General features: G+C 41.2%; 1 protein-coding gene across 1 annotated transcript; it reads right to left on the bottom strand.

Annotated features, from left to right (window-relative positions):
• Positions 1–18: 18 nt before the first annotated feature.
• On the bottom strand, positions 19–15741 carry LTV1 (LTV1 ribosome biogenesis factor). Its single transcript, XM_084827769.1, has 11 exons — positions 15685–15741; positions 14473–14604; positions 13695–13886; positions 12774–12861; positions 10347–10491; positions 9784–10033; positions 8894–9021; positions 6643–6779; positions 6415–6467; positions 5537–5737; positions 19–3683 (listed from the first exon to the last, which is right to left on the bottom strand). The coding sequence occupies exons 1-11, from the start codon at positions 15685–15687 to the stop codon at positions 3570–3572; spliced, it is 1443 nt and encodes a 480-aa protein (XP_084683895.1). The 5' UTR covers positions 15688–15741; the 3' UTR covers positions 19–3569.
• Between the last annotated feature and the right edge of the window lie 398 nt (positions 15742–16139).

The raw sequence follows: 16139 nt of genomic DNA, 5'->3' as shown, positions 1-16139 counted from the left end.
TTACTTAAACACCTGATTCAAATTATTCCCTTTAATTGAGCTGATGCAGCCAGGGGTTCACTTACTTTTGCACATAATCTGACTCCTAAATACTCATTGTTTGCCTAATTTATACATCGTTTCATTTCACAAGACATAGAATTTGTTAATGTATAATATTCGTTAATAGAAACCCTATTGGATAGTTAGAAAAGGACTGGTTTTGATTCACGAAGGCTATCATAGTAAAACCATGGAATTTCCCCAATTATTATTTGAGTCCACAAACTTTTTCTCACCACTGTAGCTAGAACTGCTGTATTGCAGCAAGGAATTTAAATACTTGTTTTTACTTGAGCTTTTAGAGATAATACAATAAATTTTGCTCATGAGATGCTCCAATAAGGCACAGGATTTGACATATCGAATAGATTATTTCAAGTTCTTATACAACTAAAAATAGCCATTCTGTAATGACATAATTATAAAATTATGAGCAAAATATAGGCCTGCTAAGAATTAAGACAAAAATGGGACATTCCATGTACATTTGGCTACCTTATCAGAACACCTGCAGGTAGAGGAGCTTTTGGATACAACATGACCATTTGTAATCGGAAGATTTATTTTTCAGGCACTAGCCTTGAGGTCTTACAATAAATGACTAAAATTAAGGCAACAAGGTATTCTGGTGATTGAAAAATAGGTCTGACAGACTTAATCTGCAGAAGATTCATAAAGCAAATACTAGCGTTAACAGATCGAAGAGATAAAACTAGCCAGAGTCCAGCTATCCAGTTACAGCAGTTATATGAATTAGACAGTTACTGTACACAAATATATCTTTGAAATCAATAGGAAAACAAGTATTTGACAGGCTGTGTGTATATATTAGTTGCACTAAGGAAGTTGTTTAATACACAGACAACACAATCTCTGCCTCAGGTCTGTCTGTAATACGAGAATATTGTTCATAGCCTATTAATATGGATAAAGTGTTTTGAACACTTACCATTTATATAGTGTTACTCCTAAGATGTAAATTTAAAATTATTAAAAGGAAAAAGTCTCGACTCCAATCTCATGGTATTTGTAAGCCAATTGTAGTGCAAGCTTAACCATGATAGATATAAAATGGAGATAAGCAATGCTTGGAATAATTTAATGTAAGGGGCAACCTAGTACTTACACTGGTATAGTCCAGCTGATGGATTGTGGCCATATGATCCAACTGACAACACAGGGATGGTGCAGGCATAATATTCCCCAATATCCTAACCTTAGTTAAGAATCCAGGAGCACAATGTACGCCACTATACTTTTCTGCACCTCTCTTCAGCATTATACTTACATATGTTGTTCTGTCCATTGTCATGTGAGCAGACTGTCGCTTGCATGGCTTCCCCCTCCTCTCCTTACCTTGCACACCCTACAGATCTGCTTTGTAGAGTTCCCCAACCTTCTGGAATAGATTGTGGGGGGGTCTACTTTGCTGGTAATGTCCATTCTGCTGGCAGCTGGATATAATCTACTATTAACATGAAGATTACTTTCAAATTGGGGTTTGTAACAATGTTTTAAAGCAGTTTGAAAGTGTTGAAGCCAACAATGACTAGAGAGATCATCAGTAGATCTGTAATGGTGTATCATGGCTAGCTCTGAAAAGGGGAAATGTGTGTTTCTTCTCTTCCCCTCTTGTACAGGGTACTCTGTCTCTTAACTATGGTTAGATCAGGAACATGACAGCTACACTAAGCCACACCATTAAAGATTCTTATATCTATTGAAATCAGTGAACTGATGCATACTTAGCTGTGTTGAATAGTGCCCTGAGTCTTTAAGTTCCAGAGAGTGAGTTTCTTCTAGTCTCGAGTATTACTCCTTCTGTGTCACAAGTGTCCTTATTGTACTATTTACATTTAGTCACAATCACAAGAATAGGAAACACTCAGACCAAATACATGAAGTACAACAGATAATGAAAGGGCAAACCAAAATATATCAAGATAGAGCTATGCACCTCTATCCACATCAGTTATGTGCAATCCCATCAACACAGACTATGCAAGGTCAGAATTTATCCTCTTCCCACAATGCTCCCCCTCTTCTCACCAGTGATATTATTCATATACCCTTACCCAGTTACGGAAGAAAAATGCTCGTCTAAACATTCAGAAGGACATTTATAAGGAGGTTACTATGTTGAGCAAGGATACTGATGATCATATCCATTGTGATCAGGGCAGACTGCATGATGCCATCTGCTCAGGTGATTTGAGATACTTTTATCAACCAGTCTGGAATACCTTTACTTAAATGTAATGAAGAGCAGAGAGCCTGTACTACAATCATTCAAAGAGTTAACAATTACCTCAAAATGACTATTCGGATCATTACATACCTATGGCACTTGCCCTATTTCCAGCAACCACACTCATCTCATAGCGCAGTGATTTCAAATTCCCTCAGTACTTTTTCCAGGGAGACAGAAGCAGCAGGTACTTTACTTTTCCTTGACTAGCTCCTTTACTTGCAAAAGCCCAAGTTAAATGTCATTGGCTGACAAACAATTATGACACACACAGTCCCTCCTTCATCCAGTGATGCCCAAGAAAACTAAAGTTAAACTGATCTAAAGCTGCTTGCTTATGCAAGACCAGTGACTATTCTAATAACACAATGTAAACTTTTACACTTTGACTTGAATAATACAGAAGCTTGACAGTTGCTTCTTTAGCTAAGGAAGCATTCAAGAAATGCTGAAGGAACAAGACAAGCTAGAAGTTAGCAGCTTGTGTTACCAAGACAAACATTTTACTATTTACACTGACTCTTATTAAGTGTATAGTGGGAAACAGTACAGCAGAAACCACAAGATGTGGAGATGACTATTAGATTAGGAAAGGTTTAGGGAGGAGAAAAATCTGGGATAATGGGTCTAGCAATGGCTGTAAGCTGATAGGTAAATGGAATCTCCACATTCAGAGGTCGTATGAATACCAGATGCTGGAGGAAGATTATCCCTCTTCATACAGTGTTTATGAGCTTTCCGGAAGCATCGGGCCAACTGCTATTGGTAATAAGTGCTGGACTATATGGATCCTTAGTCTGATACTTTAAGGCAGTTCTTACACACTTGTGTCAAAACTGGATCCCATTCATTACTTAACCAGCATGATTAATTCAGAAATCATGGGCTTAAAAGTTAGGCTCTACTTTTATAAATTTATCTTGAACACCATTCCTGCATGTAGTAAGTAACATAGCAATATGACCTTAAAAGTTAATGTAACAAAAGAAGACAAAAGAGCTTCAAAAAGAGATTTTAGTATAACTAAGTTTTCCCAATTCAATTTAAGTCAATAAATAGCTGGCATCATTTCTACAGAAGAAAAATATCACAACAATTTTCTTTTAGTAGTAACCAAAAATGAGTTTACATTTAAACAAATGCTGATGTGGCTAGATCTAGTTTTAAAAAGATAATTGTCATGACTTTTAAATTTCTGTGATAAATTGGACTGAAGTATCCTTTCCAAAAGTTTCAGCAAGAATAAGTTGAATGTCCTTGACATGAAGCAGTCCTTTCATTATGATAATGTGAGCCCTTGAATATTCTGTTTTAGGTTGAACAGTTCTTTCTCTTGCCTTGTCTTCTCTTGCTTGAAGGCCAGTTTGTTTGCTTTCTTCTCCATCCTGCGTTCCTACACAGGTAAGTAATTTGCATATTTACTTATTTAGAACATTTGCATACCAATTATCAAGAAGTTCTGAAAGCAGTTTACATCATAAACTAGGACACCAATTAAAGCATCCTAATTCTACAGTTGCCCTACAGTTTCATCTGCCCTCTTCCTTGAGTCTTAATAAGCTTTACTGTACAGACGGTATCAGAAACTTCTGGTTTTTAGAACACTTGGTGGAAGAGGCTCTATGCACAGAAGAAGTACTCAATTTATGTGCAGATGCAGAGCATATACCCTGTGCTGTACTTTTCACTGTGTATGTTCAAGAGCAGGGGTTGGCAAACTAGCGCCCAGCAGGACCGCTGAGTGCACCCCCCAGTTCTCCTACACCGCCATTTCTGCCTCCTGCCACACTCAGCAGCTAGCAAGCGGGAAGTCGGCGGATTGGAAGACTTATTGCTCAATCTGCTGACTTCCTGCTTCCTTGCTGCTGAGGGGGACGAGCAGCAGAAGCGGCAGTGGGGACGAGTCGAGGGGAGTAGGGGGTAAGAAGGGAGGTAGCAGGGGCAGAAGCAGCAGTGACAAGAAAAAGGAGAGGTGGCAGGCGAAGAAAGCCCCAAGGGGGAGGAGAAGGAAGGACAGGCAAAGAAATGTGCCTGGAAAAAAACGCGAAATGTGCCTGCGGGCCTGAAAAGCTTGCCTAGTCCTGTTCTGGAAAGATGCTGCAAAAAGAACCCTCACAACAATAAAATAAACCAAAAGCTAGTTTATTCTTCTTGTTACCACCGGGAATATTTACAAGTCAGGGGCCTCATGCTATCAGTCCTTTCAGTCCTTGGGTTCTTTTACACTCCTAGTGCAGTGTCTCTCAAACCGAGTTTGGGTTACCCTTCTAAATGTATTGTACCTTCTGCCCCCAAACAGAGATCCATGCAACCAGCATACTGCTGTGTGTAAAGACCTGGGTGGCTGTGTTCATAACATTAGAATCTTCTGAACTGTCTATAACAGAGGCCCACATAGAGTGCATTATAACAGTCTAGTCTGAATGTACCAGGGCATGAGTAATTTAAGCCAAGGTCCACTTTCTACAGACAGGGCTGCAACTGGCAAACCACTTCAGCTAATAAAAAGTACACTGTAAGGCTCTCTACCTCTGACTGTTTCTACACTCATGCTTTCTACTCTTTAAACAATTCTGACAGCTTCCTTTATCCCCTTCACTCATTCCAGTCCAACCTTTGTGACTTCGGCCATTGTACTCTGTGTGCTTGAACTCCTCCTACAGTATGCACCTTCAAATCCTTCCTTAAACCTATTTTTTCTGTAAAGTCTTGTTTGAGCTATCATAACCATATTCCATTTTATCTCCCCATTGCAGCTCCACTCTCAGCCATTATTGGGCACTATCCTTCCCTTTCACCTTTGCCCCATCTGTCATAGAGTATCAGTCTTCCTACTAGAACCCCTGTTACTTCTGTACTCAACACACTGCCGAGCAAATCACATATGCGTTAAACAGCAGTAGTGAAAGAAAGGGTGCAGGGAGCAAACATTCAGTATAAAATACTAAAGCCATACGATGCAGCAATCTTGCTAAAGCTAAGCAGGTCTGGCTCTGCTCAGTGCCTAGATGGGAAACCACCTGGGAACCTTATGGGAGGTCTCTTGACTTCCTTGATAGAAGACAGGCAGAATATAAATGTAATGTATAAATACCATAAACAGTAAAATCGCAGTTACTTTGATTTGTGTTTAGGAGTTACAACATAATTGGTGCTAGTTTGACTTAACAAAACTATGACCCCTTCTTTAGTCAAAATTAGATTTTATTAAGTAAGTTTGCAATGAAAGTTAAAAAGTTAAGTTACTTTTCTTTCTTCTTTGATGGCTTGTTTTCTAGCTTTCCGATCCTCTTTAGTCTCATTTTTGGAACGTGGTTGTGTGGATACTCTTGGCAGGTCACAGTCATTAATTATTTGCATGCGTTCAGCCTGCTTAGCTGTAACTCTTCTTTGAGGCAAAACATCCAGAGGGATTCCTGTCTTGTTAGACACTTCAATTGGTTTGGGCTAAATAACAAACACATGCAGAAACTAATGAACCCACTTCTAAAGCAACAACTATAAGCCAGCAATGATAATGCCCAGCAAGTCAATCAGATTCAAAATTCAATTTAGACAAAACTACAAAAGTGTCAAATGTTCTAACAAAATAGAATTAAAATGTGATGGGGGGGGAGATTAAATGCCTAGGTTAGTTTTTTTTTAAATCAATTCTTATGCATTGTTTCTTTATACATGCTGAATCTGTCATGACTGACATGAGTCCCATTGATTTCAATGAGTCCACTCTTAAGTATTACTAAGTCTGGATTCAATCCATTGTAAAGGAGCATCACCCATCCTTTAAAGCAGAGGTGAGGAACCTCCGGGTCACTGCTGGGGAAGGAAGTTTTAACTATCTCCTCCCCATACACTGCAACACACACTCCCAAACCGCTCCTGCGTAGCAATTAAGCTTTTTAAAAGGCTCCATTGGTGTCAATGGGTATGGCCCATGCCCTCCACCTTGCCCTACAACCTTCCCTTTCAAGACCAGTTTTATGACCCAATATGAGGGCCTGCTGTCTTATTTTTCTTTAAAATCAAGAATCTTGCTAGACATGACCAAATCCTTGGGTGTATCTTGGGATCCCATTCATTGTAGGTCAGAAATCTTTAACTTAAGACTGATTAAGAACATTTACCTTTTGAGGAACTTCAATAAGTTTTGGATGATTGTATAAGTTTGAATAGGTACCTTAAAGAGAAAAAGATTCACAAGGTTGACTAATCAAGAATTAACTTTTATGCATAAGTATGATTTTAAACATAGCTGCCTGAAAAATAACGCAACCCTTGCTCTGAACAACGGCAGCATCATTATCCCTGCATTTTTTAACCACTGGAAAAAAGATATAACTGTGGACACTCACTCAGAATGGATTCACAATCCCATTTTTCTCTAGGTTCCTCAATAACCAGGGTTACGATTTCTTCTCTCTCATCTTCTTCCTCATTCAGGAGCAGCTCTGAATCTTCTTTGATTACAAGAGCATCAGGTTTCACACAGCTTTGGGGGAAAGTAAAAGATGCATGAAGGCAGCTGAACATTTTAACAGCACAATCCTATGCATATTTAGACAGAAAAATATCCTCCAACTCCCAGCATTATCCAGCCAGTCATGCATTCCCCAGTCAGCATGACTGGCTGGAGAATGCTGGGAGTTGAAGGACATTTTCCTGTCTAAACATGCATAGGATTGTCTCCTAAATTAACTTTAATAATAGCTGACCAGTCCATGCCCATAAACCAGTATCTCTTAGGGATACAGATTTAAACAGTGCAGCAGAACCAGCAAGTGCACAATAGGTTTTGGAAAGGTGTAATTTGGGAGAGGGGTGCCCCTTAACTTCAAATCACAATAAAATGTGGCTTGTATCTAATGGTAGCTTTTCTCTTGGTGGAACGCGCTTCTGCTTGCACAAGTCGAGGCACCCCATTTTTGCCATTACACCCTTCCTTATAAAGAGCTGCTTCCTGAGAACAGGAGATAGGACAGAGGGCTGCAAAAGGGGGGGGGGATCAGCAAAAATCAGATGTCCTAACTTGTGTGAGGGGAAGCACTTTCCCCTAAAGCAAAGCCACCAATGGATTCAGCGCTGTAGGCTTGCATAATATCAGCAGTCACCTTAGCTTTAGAAAGCTAAAAGTTTTTTTTCTTAATAGGCCTAAAGAACAGTAAGTAGCGTTTCATTCCAATGTTGTTAGCTACGTATCTTGTTGTTAGAACTTCGCTAATCTTTTTGGCAAACATCTATCCAGTTACCACTTTATTGCCTGATCTTTTATGATTTCAGGAACACCAAAATACTTATGTCTAAATTAACGCATGCAAATTTGACAAAGACAGTTACTGCTGAGAAAGGAAGAAAGCTGAACATATTGCAATGCATTATCTGACTGGAAAACTGGAATGAAAGCTGATCTGCTCATTCAGGACACAGTTCAAGTCTGAGCTTAATCCCAATGGTCATTTTCAAGGGGGGCAGGAAATATTACCTGTACACCAATGCAGTATCTCCCTTGACCTCTGAGGCATTACAATTACGTATATGCATTTACAGTTCAGTTCTTTGTTTGAACATTGGTATAAATCCCAACATCCTTCTTACAAGGGGAGGTGAAAAGATGAATAAGATTCATTGCAACAGCAAAACCTGAAGTGCCTTTTGATCACTGTGCTTTCATAGTAGGGCTGGTTTTCTGGATAGGGAAGATAGTTATCTTATCTCAGTTAGAGATATATTTCCTCCTTTTCCTTCATGAGCTACTTAAGACACCACCACAACTGCAATTGCCTCTTTCCAGTGCACACACGTCACAGCTGGACTTGCCCAGCAATGAGCTGGAAAATGGCAAGTAAAAGCAGTGGCCGCATGTGCTAAACTGAGAAGGGGGAGGCAAGGAGAACCTCTGCTTTAGTGCACAGCAATTCAGTGCTACTACAGACAGATACTGTTTACCCTGCTTATACATTTGAGCCAAGATAGAGTAAAAAAGCAATACATGCATCAAGTTAATGGCAAACCAAGCATTTTACTGTGCTTAAAAGATATGGGCTCCCCTCTCAGAAAGCAGCAGATGCTGGCAGTAGTCAAGTCTGGATATGTAAACATCCAGGCTCTTCTCTATGGAACAAACATGCCACAACTGACTTAAACTAATAGTAAAATACATTCCTTTTCATGACAGGATTCTTCAAAATAAAACTATACAGCTTTCAATGTGGTTTCTGGAAATTATCAAGGAAACATGTTTTAAAAGATACATAATTTAGAAACACTTCACCAGCAAAGCAAAAATATACCTTCTTCCTTTCCATAAACACAAACGATGGAGTTGGGAGAAAAGGCTACTTATGTGGATCATCATTTTTGCTTGTGATGCTACATCTCTTAAACTCTCTCCCCAGGGAGGGCTGCCTGGAGCCTATGCTTCTATCCTTTTAAATGACATTTAAATTTCATATATTAATGGTGCTTTCAACTGCTGCTTTTGATGTTTTAACTGCATTTTGGTTAATATGCTTATTTTATTTGTAACCTGTCCTGAAAACAGATGTTGAAGGGTGGTACAGAAATCCCTTAAACCAACCAACCATAAAGTAAGGACATTCTACATACTCCTTTGCTTTTTCTCTGTAGTAGTCATTCAAGACTTCCTGTAATCGAGTACTGTCACTCTGAATGAAACCTTCTAATTCGGCATTATCCAGGGCTCCAATTTCATCATCATCAAACTGCTCAAAGAACTAAATATGAAAAAACAACCAGTATTCAACAGAAATACATTTAGAACTAGTTATAGAACTACAGTAACAAATTTGAACCACATTGAAAAAATTCTCAGGGCAGTATCCAACAGAGTGCTGTGCCCCCACCAATTCCATTCCACAAGTGAGATCTACTGCTTGCGCAACAGAGATTTAGCGCTTGTGGGAGCAACCCAGAAACTACTGGAAACACATATTTCTGGAATGGGATAAGTAAGTGGAGCTTGTCAACGGGAGCTCCACTGACTTGTCCTGATCCAGAAATGAGCATTTCCGATCATTTCAGGGCTTTCTATAGGAAACATTAAATCTCAATTGTGCAAGTGGTGGGCTCAGCTTGTGCAATGGAATTGACAGGAAGGACCACTTGGCAAATGACCCCGTTGGATACTGCCCTCAGTTTTGAGAATAACTTCTCATTTTATTTCCACTGAGAATGGAAAGCTTATGTAACACAAAGTTACTTGCTATCCCACTAGTTAAGACAAGAAAATATCTGTAGTTCAAGATGAGTAATGGCACTTGGTATCAGACAAAATTACTCAAAAGTCTTATTACAGAGTATGTGTGATCAGCAGTTCAGTCAGCTGTCTTGCTATCACTGGAAATATAAAATAAATGGAACAGACATTTACATATGGATTCATCTGTGTGGATCAGCTAAAAGATGAGAATCAATGAATTCAAGTTGAGGAATATTTCCCAAGGATACCTTAACTGAAATCATTACTATTACCGCACCTTCTCAAATCTCTCATCCAGAAGGGTCAATTGTTCATTCCTTCTCATTACTGAAGAGGTCATGGAATATTCTGTGAAACGACTCCTGGTCTCTTCTTGCATGAAAAAAAATTCTTTCATCTCTCCTCTAATTTCAGTGTCATCTGACAAAGGACCCTCAGAATCATATTCTTCATCACTCTGAATGTCTTTTCCATCTTCTTCCTCTTCCATGTCCTCCCATTCATCTTCATCTCCAGATTTAGACTCCCTATGAACAGTATTAAAAAATGCATCACCTTCCTGAAATTTTATCATCTTTACCTCACTTAACATGTTGATTATTATTTAGAAGACCAGTATTTTTCCTGTTTTACTACTGGATAGCTGAGGATAAGATAGTAATTTTTCAAAGCCTGAAAATCTGTACATGTAAAGCTGTTTAAACAGTCCATTCTAGGTGCTGCTACCAGTTAAGGATTTGGAATTATTCTGTTTCATCCAGCAGTAGAATTTCCTCCCCCACTGACAAAAAAAGGAACACAAAGAACATAAAAATAGTAATACATTTTCTGTTTCATTACCAACAAGCTTCCTTTTCCTGCTCTATGCTCCCTGATTTGTTGGCCCTTAAAATGAAATCATCTTCAAGGAGATTATTTGGATTGTCAAAATCAAAGTCGTCATCAAGCGCTGCAACAATGTCAGGGTCAAAATCCAGCCTAGGCCCTAATGACAGATAAAAGAATATGTTATTCTTCAGACCCGATTATGTGACAGAAACAGCTTTGGTTGCCTTGGTGGATGACCTACGCCGGGAACTAGACAGGGGGAGTGTGTCCCTGTTGGTTCTGCTGGACCTCTCAGCAGCTTTCGATACCATCGACCATGGTATCCTGGGCCGCCTTGCTGGGATGGGACTTGGAGGCACTGTTTTGCAGTGGCTCCATTCCTTCTTGGAGGGGTGGACCCAGAAGGTGGTGCTGGGGGACTTCTGTTCGACTCCCTGGCCATTGGCTTGCGGAGTCCCTCAGGGTTCTGTTTTGTCCCCCATGCTATTTAACATATACATGAAACCACTGGGAGAGGTTGTCCAGAGTTTTGGGGTTCTGTGTCACTAGTACGCTGATGACACCCAACTCTGCTTTTCCTTTCCATCTAATTCCAAAGAAGCTGTTGGGGTACTGAACCGGTGTCTGTCAGCAGTAATGGACTGGATGAGGGCAAACAAATTGAAGCTTAATCCAGACAAGACAGAGGTGCTCCTGGTCAGTCGAAAGGTAGATCAGAGAATAGGGATTCAGCTTGTGCTGGATGGGTTACAATCCCCCGAAGACACAGGTTCGCAGCTTGGGTGTACTTCTGGATTCAGCCCTGAGCCTGGATGCCCAGGTTTCAGCGGTGGCCAGGAGTGCATTGCACAGTTAAAGCTAGTGCGCCAGCTGCACCCATTCCTTGAGATGTCTGACTTGGCCACAGTGACACATGCCTTAGTTACATCCTGTTTGGGTTACTGTAATGCACTCTTATGTGGGCTGCCTCAGAAGAGTGTTCAGAAACTTCAGCTGATTCAAAGAGCTTCTGCCAGACTGCTGACTGGGGCTGATTACAGGAAGCATACAACTCCCCTGTTAAAACAGCTTCACTGGCTCCCAGTCTGTTTCCAGGCACAATTCAAAATGCTCATGTCCTATAAAGCCCTATTCAGCTCGGGTCCAGGTTATCTGAAAGACCGTATTCTCCCCTATGAGCCCTAGAGAGATCTTCAGGGGAAGCCCTTCTCACCGTCCTGCCATCATCACAGGCACACCTGGTGGGAACGTGGGAGAGGGCCTTCTCGGTGGCTGCCCCAAGGCTCTGGAATTCCCTTCACAGGGAGGCAAGAGTGGCACCCTCCTTGATATTTATTTCATTTCATTTCTATACCGCCCAACAGCCGAAGCTCTCTGGGCGGTTCACAAAAATTAAAACCAAACAGCACACAATAAAATGTGTTTTCGCAGGCATGTAAAAACTTTTTTGTTCCAGCAGGCCTTTGGGGATAACTAGTCTGGAAGATGGATACTATTTTTCTTGTCTTTTAATGTTTTGATATTTTTACAATTTTAATATTGATGATTTAATTATATTTTAACTTTTGTACACTTGTATTTATATTTCTATTTATAGGTTTTAATTGTATAAGTTTTAATGTTGCAGAGCCACCTTGAGTCCCAGTATTGGGGAAAAAAGCAGGATATAAATAAATATAATTATTATATACATATATAATATTATCAAGTACGTATGGCAACATTCAGTCAATTTCTCAGATACTGCCAGAACCAAACAGCCACTTCGCCCTGAACAGCAGTCCTTCGCCAAAGTCAGAAAATCATTTTCTGTGGCTGGCCCAGTTATGGAACTGGCTTCTGTTGCAGACTTAATGTCAAACCTAAGTACCTTTCAAAGGTGTTGTAAGACCCACCTGATTGGGATGGTATTTAGGGCTCAGGCCTAATCTAGGAAGGAGTTGGGAAATGTTGAGGCATTTAACTAGATTTTATTCTGTTCTGTGAGAGGAGATTTGTTACCCATCTTAAATCTTTGGCATGAGGCAGACTATAGATATAAATGAAGAGAAAGCACACAATTTTCTCTCTAGTGAGTTTGCCACATTTTACCTGCATCGTAGCAGAATGCATCAGGTAAAGTCAGTGATCAATTCTAAATGATTATGACTTGATTTTGAAGGAAAAATAAAGACATATATATATAATATGAACATGAGAGAAACTATGTAATAGTTTATTACCCCTTTTTTCACTAGGCCACATTGAAAATATGGTAATAAAATAATTCTACAGTGAAATATTCTGTAATAACAGATGCTATGAAAGGAAGACAGATTAAGCCTTCAACCCTAGAGTTCATTTAACACAGTGGGATTTCTGAGTAAACACACACCCATGTGATTGCACCATATTTATTACATTTTTAACCCACCCAATAATTAATGTTCCCTGTAGTACCTGAAACAGGAGCAGCTTTGTTTAACAATCCGACATCCTCTTCAAATTCTGATGCAAACACTGATGAGGGCAAGTTAATAGTTGGAGCCTACAGAAGAAAACAGTAGGCCTTTCTTTAAGATAATCCTCAAGAGACAAAAACCTGAGAGTGGTATGATTGGCTTTCTAGGACGATACAATTTGTTTGGTATCTGCCTCTTTCTTTTGAATTCTTAGAATCAGCATGTGTACATTTGTTTTTACCAATTGCATACTGTTTGTAAGAAGCTATTCTATACAACTTCTCTGGAGCGTAAATCAAGCAAGAGTGAAGGGAATAAAAGCTCCTGCTTGTAAGTAAGTCCTAGAAAAGTTACTAGGGTTTGTGGTTAATTACTTCCAATGAATTGTTCGTGCATAAACTTAATGGAGTTGTCTCAAAACATGATCTTGCTAGTATTAAATACAATGTATGACAAGGTGCCAAATATCTTAACACTCTGTGGAGCATGTTCTGTCACCACTACACCTTATCAACTGATTAGTGTTTGGCAACAATCTTCCCTCCATGCCCCTAAACAAAATGCCTGCCACAAATACACACTTAAAATTGCTCTCTTCTCTTAAAAAGGACTTCTTTAGATCAACTTGATAGAAATTGAATAAATCAAAGGAATACAAAAGTTTGTCACGCATGTTATCATTCAATATTATTTACTATTTAGTACCAATATTGGATCAAAATGAGAGCCATTTTAGTCCATCATAACAAAATTCACAGTCAATAAGTGCTATTGTGTTAAACATTTTCAGAAAATTTTATTTAGTTTAAAACTGTTGACCCTGCCTTAAAAAAAACAAAACTTGATTTGTATGCTGAATGTTCATATGAGAAAAACAGGAGAGAACCACCACAAGTTCTGAAGTACATCTTGTACTTACTGGAATTTGCTGAATTTCCTCTTCTACCTCCCCTTCCGTGGTCACTACGATCCTGCCTTGTTGATCCGGTATGCTGGATGGAATGAGCTCAGAAGGCCCAGAAGCTTCTTTAAGGTGTTGCAAGTAGTCATAGTCATCATCAAAGAATACTCCATATTTCCTCTGTTCTTCCCTTCTTTTTTCTTCATCCCCCTAAAGGTTTGTTATTGATAAACTTAGATCATAAAGGACTGTATTTTCAAAGGAATCAACATAAAAACAAATCTTTTAGGAAAAACAGGCATGCTGGCTACAGTGTAACTTTCTACACAGTTTTTGCAGTGGAGCTGATTTAACTCAAAAGGTGAATTTCAGGTTTCCTCAGCCAGGAAGAACATAAGATCCCAGCTGGATCAGACCAAAGGGCCTATCCAGTTCAGCATTATGTTCCCCATGGTGTCCAATCAGATGCCTCTGGGAAGCAAGTCATGAGGGCTCTCCCACTGTTGTTCCCCACCAACTGGTATTCAGAGACATGCTGCCTCTGATCCTGAAGGTAATATAGCCATCATGACTAGTATCCATTGAAAGCCTTGTCTGATCCCCTTTCAAAGTTATCTAAGAAGGTCAACAGTGCAAACCTATGCATGTTTACTCAGATGTAAGGCCCACTGAGATCAATGGGGCTTACTTCCAGGTAAGTGAGTATAAGATTGCAGCCCAAGTTGTTCTTTAAACCATACTTCCTTAAGAACCAAGAAGTAAGCTACTTTCCTACAACACTGTCTTTCACAATCACCTTCTGTGCAGGCAACAGAACTCTCTGGGGTGCAGTGTCATCTGCCGTCAAAGGGTCCCTTTGACTTCGGTGTACTAAATGAAATGTTACAGCTTTTTTCTTCTCGATGAAGGGCTTCTTCCGCCTGTGGGGCTGCAAGACAAGAATTAGCTACTTGAAACTGGTCCAAAATTGACAGCCTTTCTGCCTACCTAATTGAAGGCAAAAGGAGAAGGGGACAGCAGAGGATGAGATGGCTAGATAGCATCACCGATGCAATGAATATGAACTTGAGCACACTCCGGGAGAGAGCGCAGGACAGGAAGGCCTGGCGTGCTATGGTCCATGGGCTCATGGAGACTTAACGACTGAACAACAACTGCCTCCCTAAATATGTGGGTTGTACGGCATGCAAAGCCTCCCAACACGCATTACATTTTATAAGTATCTGGAATTGAAAAGCAAATCCAAAATTAAACCAAAAAAGTTGCTATATATCTGGTTAATTGATACACACTGCAGCAACCAATATTTTGCAGTCCATGATGCCCATGTTAGTTCTTTGTCATGAGTACACACATCTTAATCTCAGGAGCTCCACTTCAACCTTACCTAGGGAGGCGGTGGGCTCTCCCACACTGGAGGCGTTCAAGACGAGCCTGGACAGCCATCTGTCAGGGATGCTCTGCCTTGGATTCCTGCATTGAGCAGGGGGTTGGACTCGATGGCCTTGTAGGCCCCTTCCAACCCTACTATTCTATGATTCTATAACAATATCCAAGAGACCGAGCCTGAATGCAAACACTTTTACGTGTCAGTTTGCTTCAGTTCCCACAAAAAAAGAATTCCGTGTTGCTGACGGGGCTGCTTCTCCATGTACAGGCCCTTGCAGGTGCCGCTGCCCAGGCTCCCATAGATTTTAATGAAACGACGGCATTAGGCCCTCTGCTCCCTCCGCCTCCATAACGGAGGTCTGAGCAGCTTCCCTCAACCTGGTGCCGTCCAGACAGCTAGGGGAATGTGGGATTAGTAGTCCAACGCATCTGGAGAACAGCAGGTCGGGGTCGTGGGGGCTGTAGTCCAGCACATCTGGCGGGGCACCAGGTGGGGGAAGACGGGGGCGGAAGAGCAGCAACTGAAGTTCGCGGCTGCGGGCGTGGGGGCGCGACGAAGGCCGCGAGGCGCAGCGCCCGCGCCCAGGGCCCTCCGCCCGCGGCTTTCCCAGCCACTCACCATGGCGCGGCGACGCGGGCAGCACGGCCGCCACGCGCGGAACGTCCTGCGGGCCTCGGGAACAGCCCTCCTCACGAGCGCCTAACAGCGCCGGCGGCTTCACGTGCTCCCGGCCCCGGACAGGGATTTGCCCTCCCGAGACGTCGCTCTTGCTCGCCCGCCTCTTTGGTGCCGCCCTGCCGCCATCTTGGAAGAAACCAATTCACACGAGACAGCTGGGAGGGGGGAATTCTCGCCAGTCACAATTCTAACCCTTTGACAGCAGCGCTGATAAGACTTGCTGTCAAGCGGGACGTTGCCGTGACTAATGAGGAAACTTCCACTCCCGCGCAGGTAAAGGTCATCCCTAGTTTGAAAGCAGCAACTCCCACAACCCAATGGCGCTACCCTCCTTGCCAGGCGGAAGTACTGAGGGGAAAAAGGGCGCGAGCGAGATAGAAAAAGACCACAGCGGC

Source organism: Heloderma suspectum, chromosome 1, assembly GCF_057233095.1.
Source record: "Heloderma suspectum isolate Gila_16-S chromosome 1, 16-S_ref, whole genome shotgun sequence".
NCBI lineage: Eukaryota > Metazoa > Chordata > Lepidosauria > Squamata > Helodermatidae > Heloderma > Heloderma suspectum.
The sequence above is the reverse complement of the archived record's forward strand: the minus strand, read 5'-3'. Positions and strand labels throughout refer to the sequence as shown.

What these genes read in the sequence shown, in the direction of transcription:
- LTV1 (XM_084827769.1), bottom strand. An exon ending in TGGATGAGAGATTTGAGAAG is followed by an intron (nt 9,022 to 9,783) that starts GTGCGGTAATAG and finishes TTTCATATTTAG; the next exon opens with TTCTTTGAGCAGTTTGATGA. An exon ending in CCATCAAAGAAGAAAGAAAA is followed by an intron (nt 3,684 to 5,536) that starts GTAACTTAACTT and finishes TTACCTGTGTAG; the next exon opens with GAACGCAGGATGGAGAAGAA.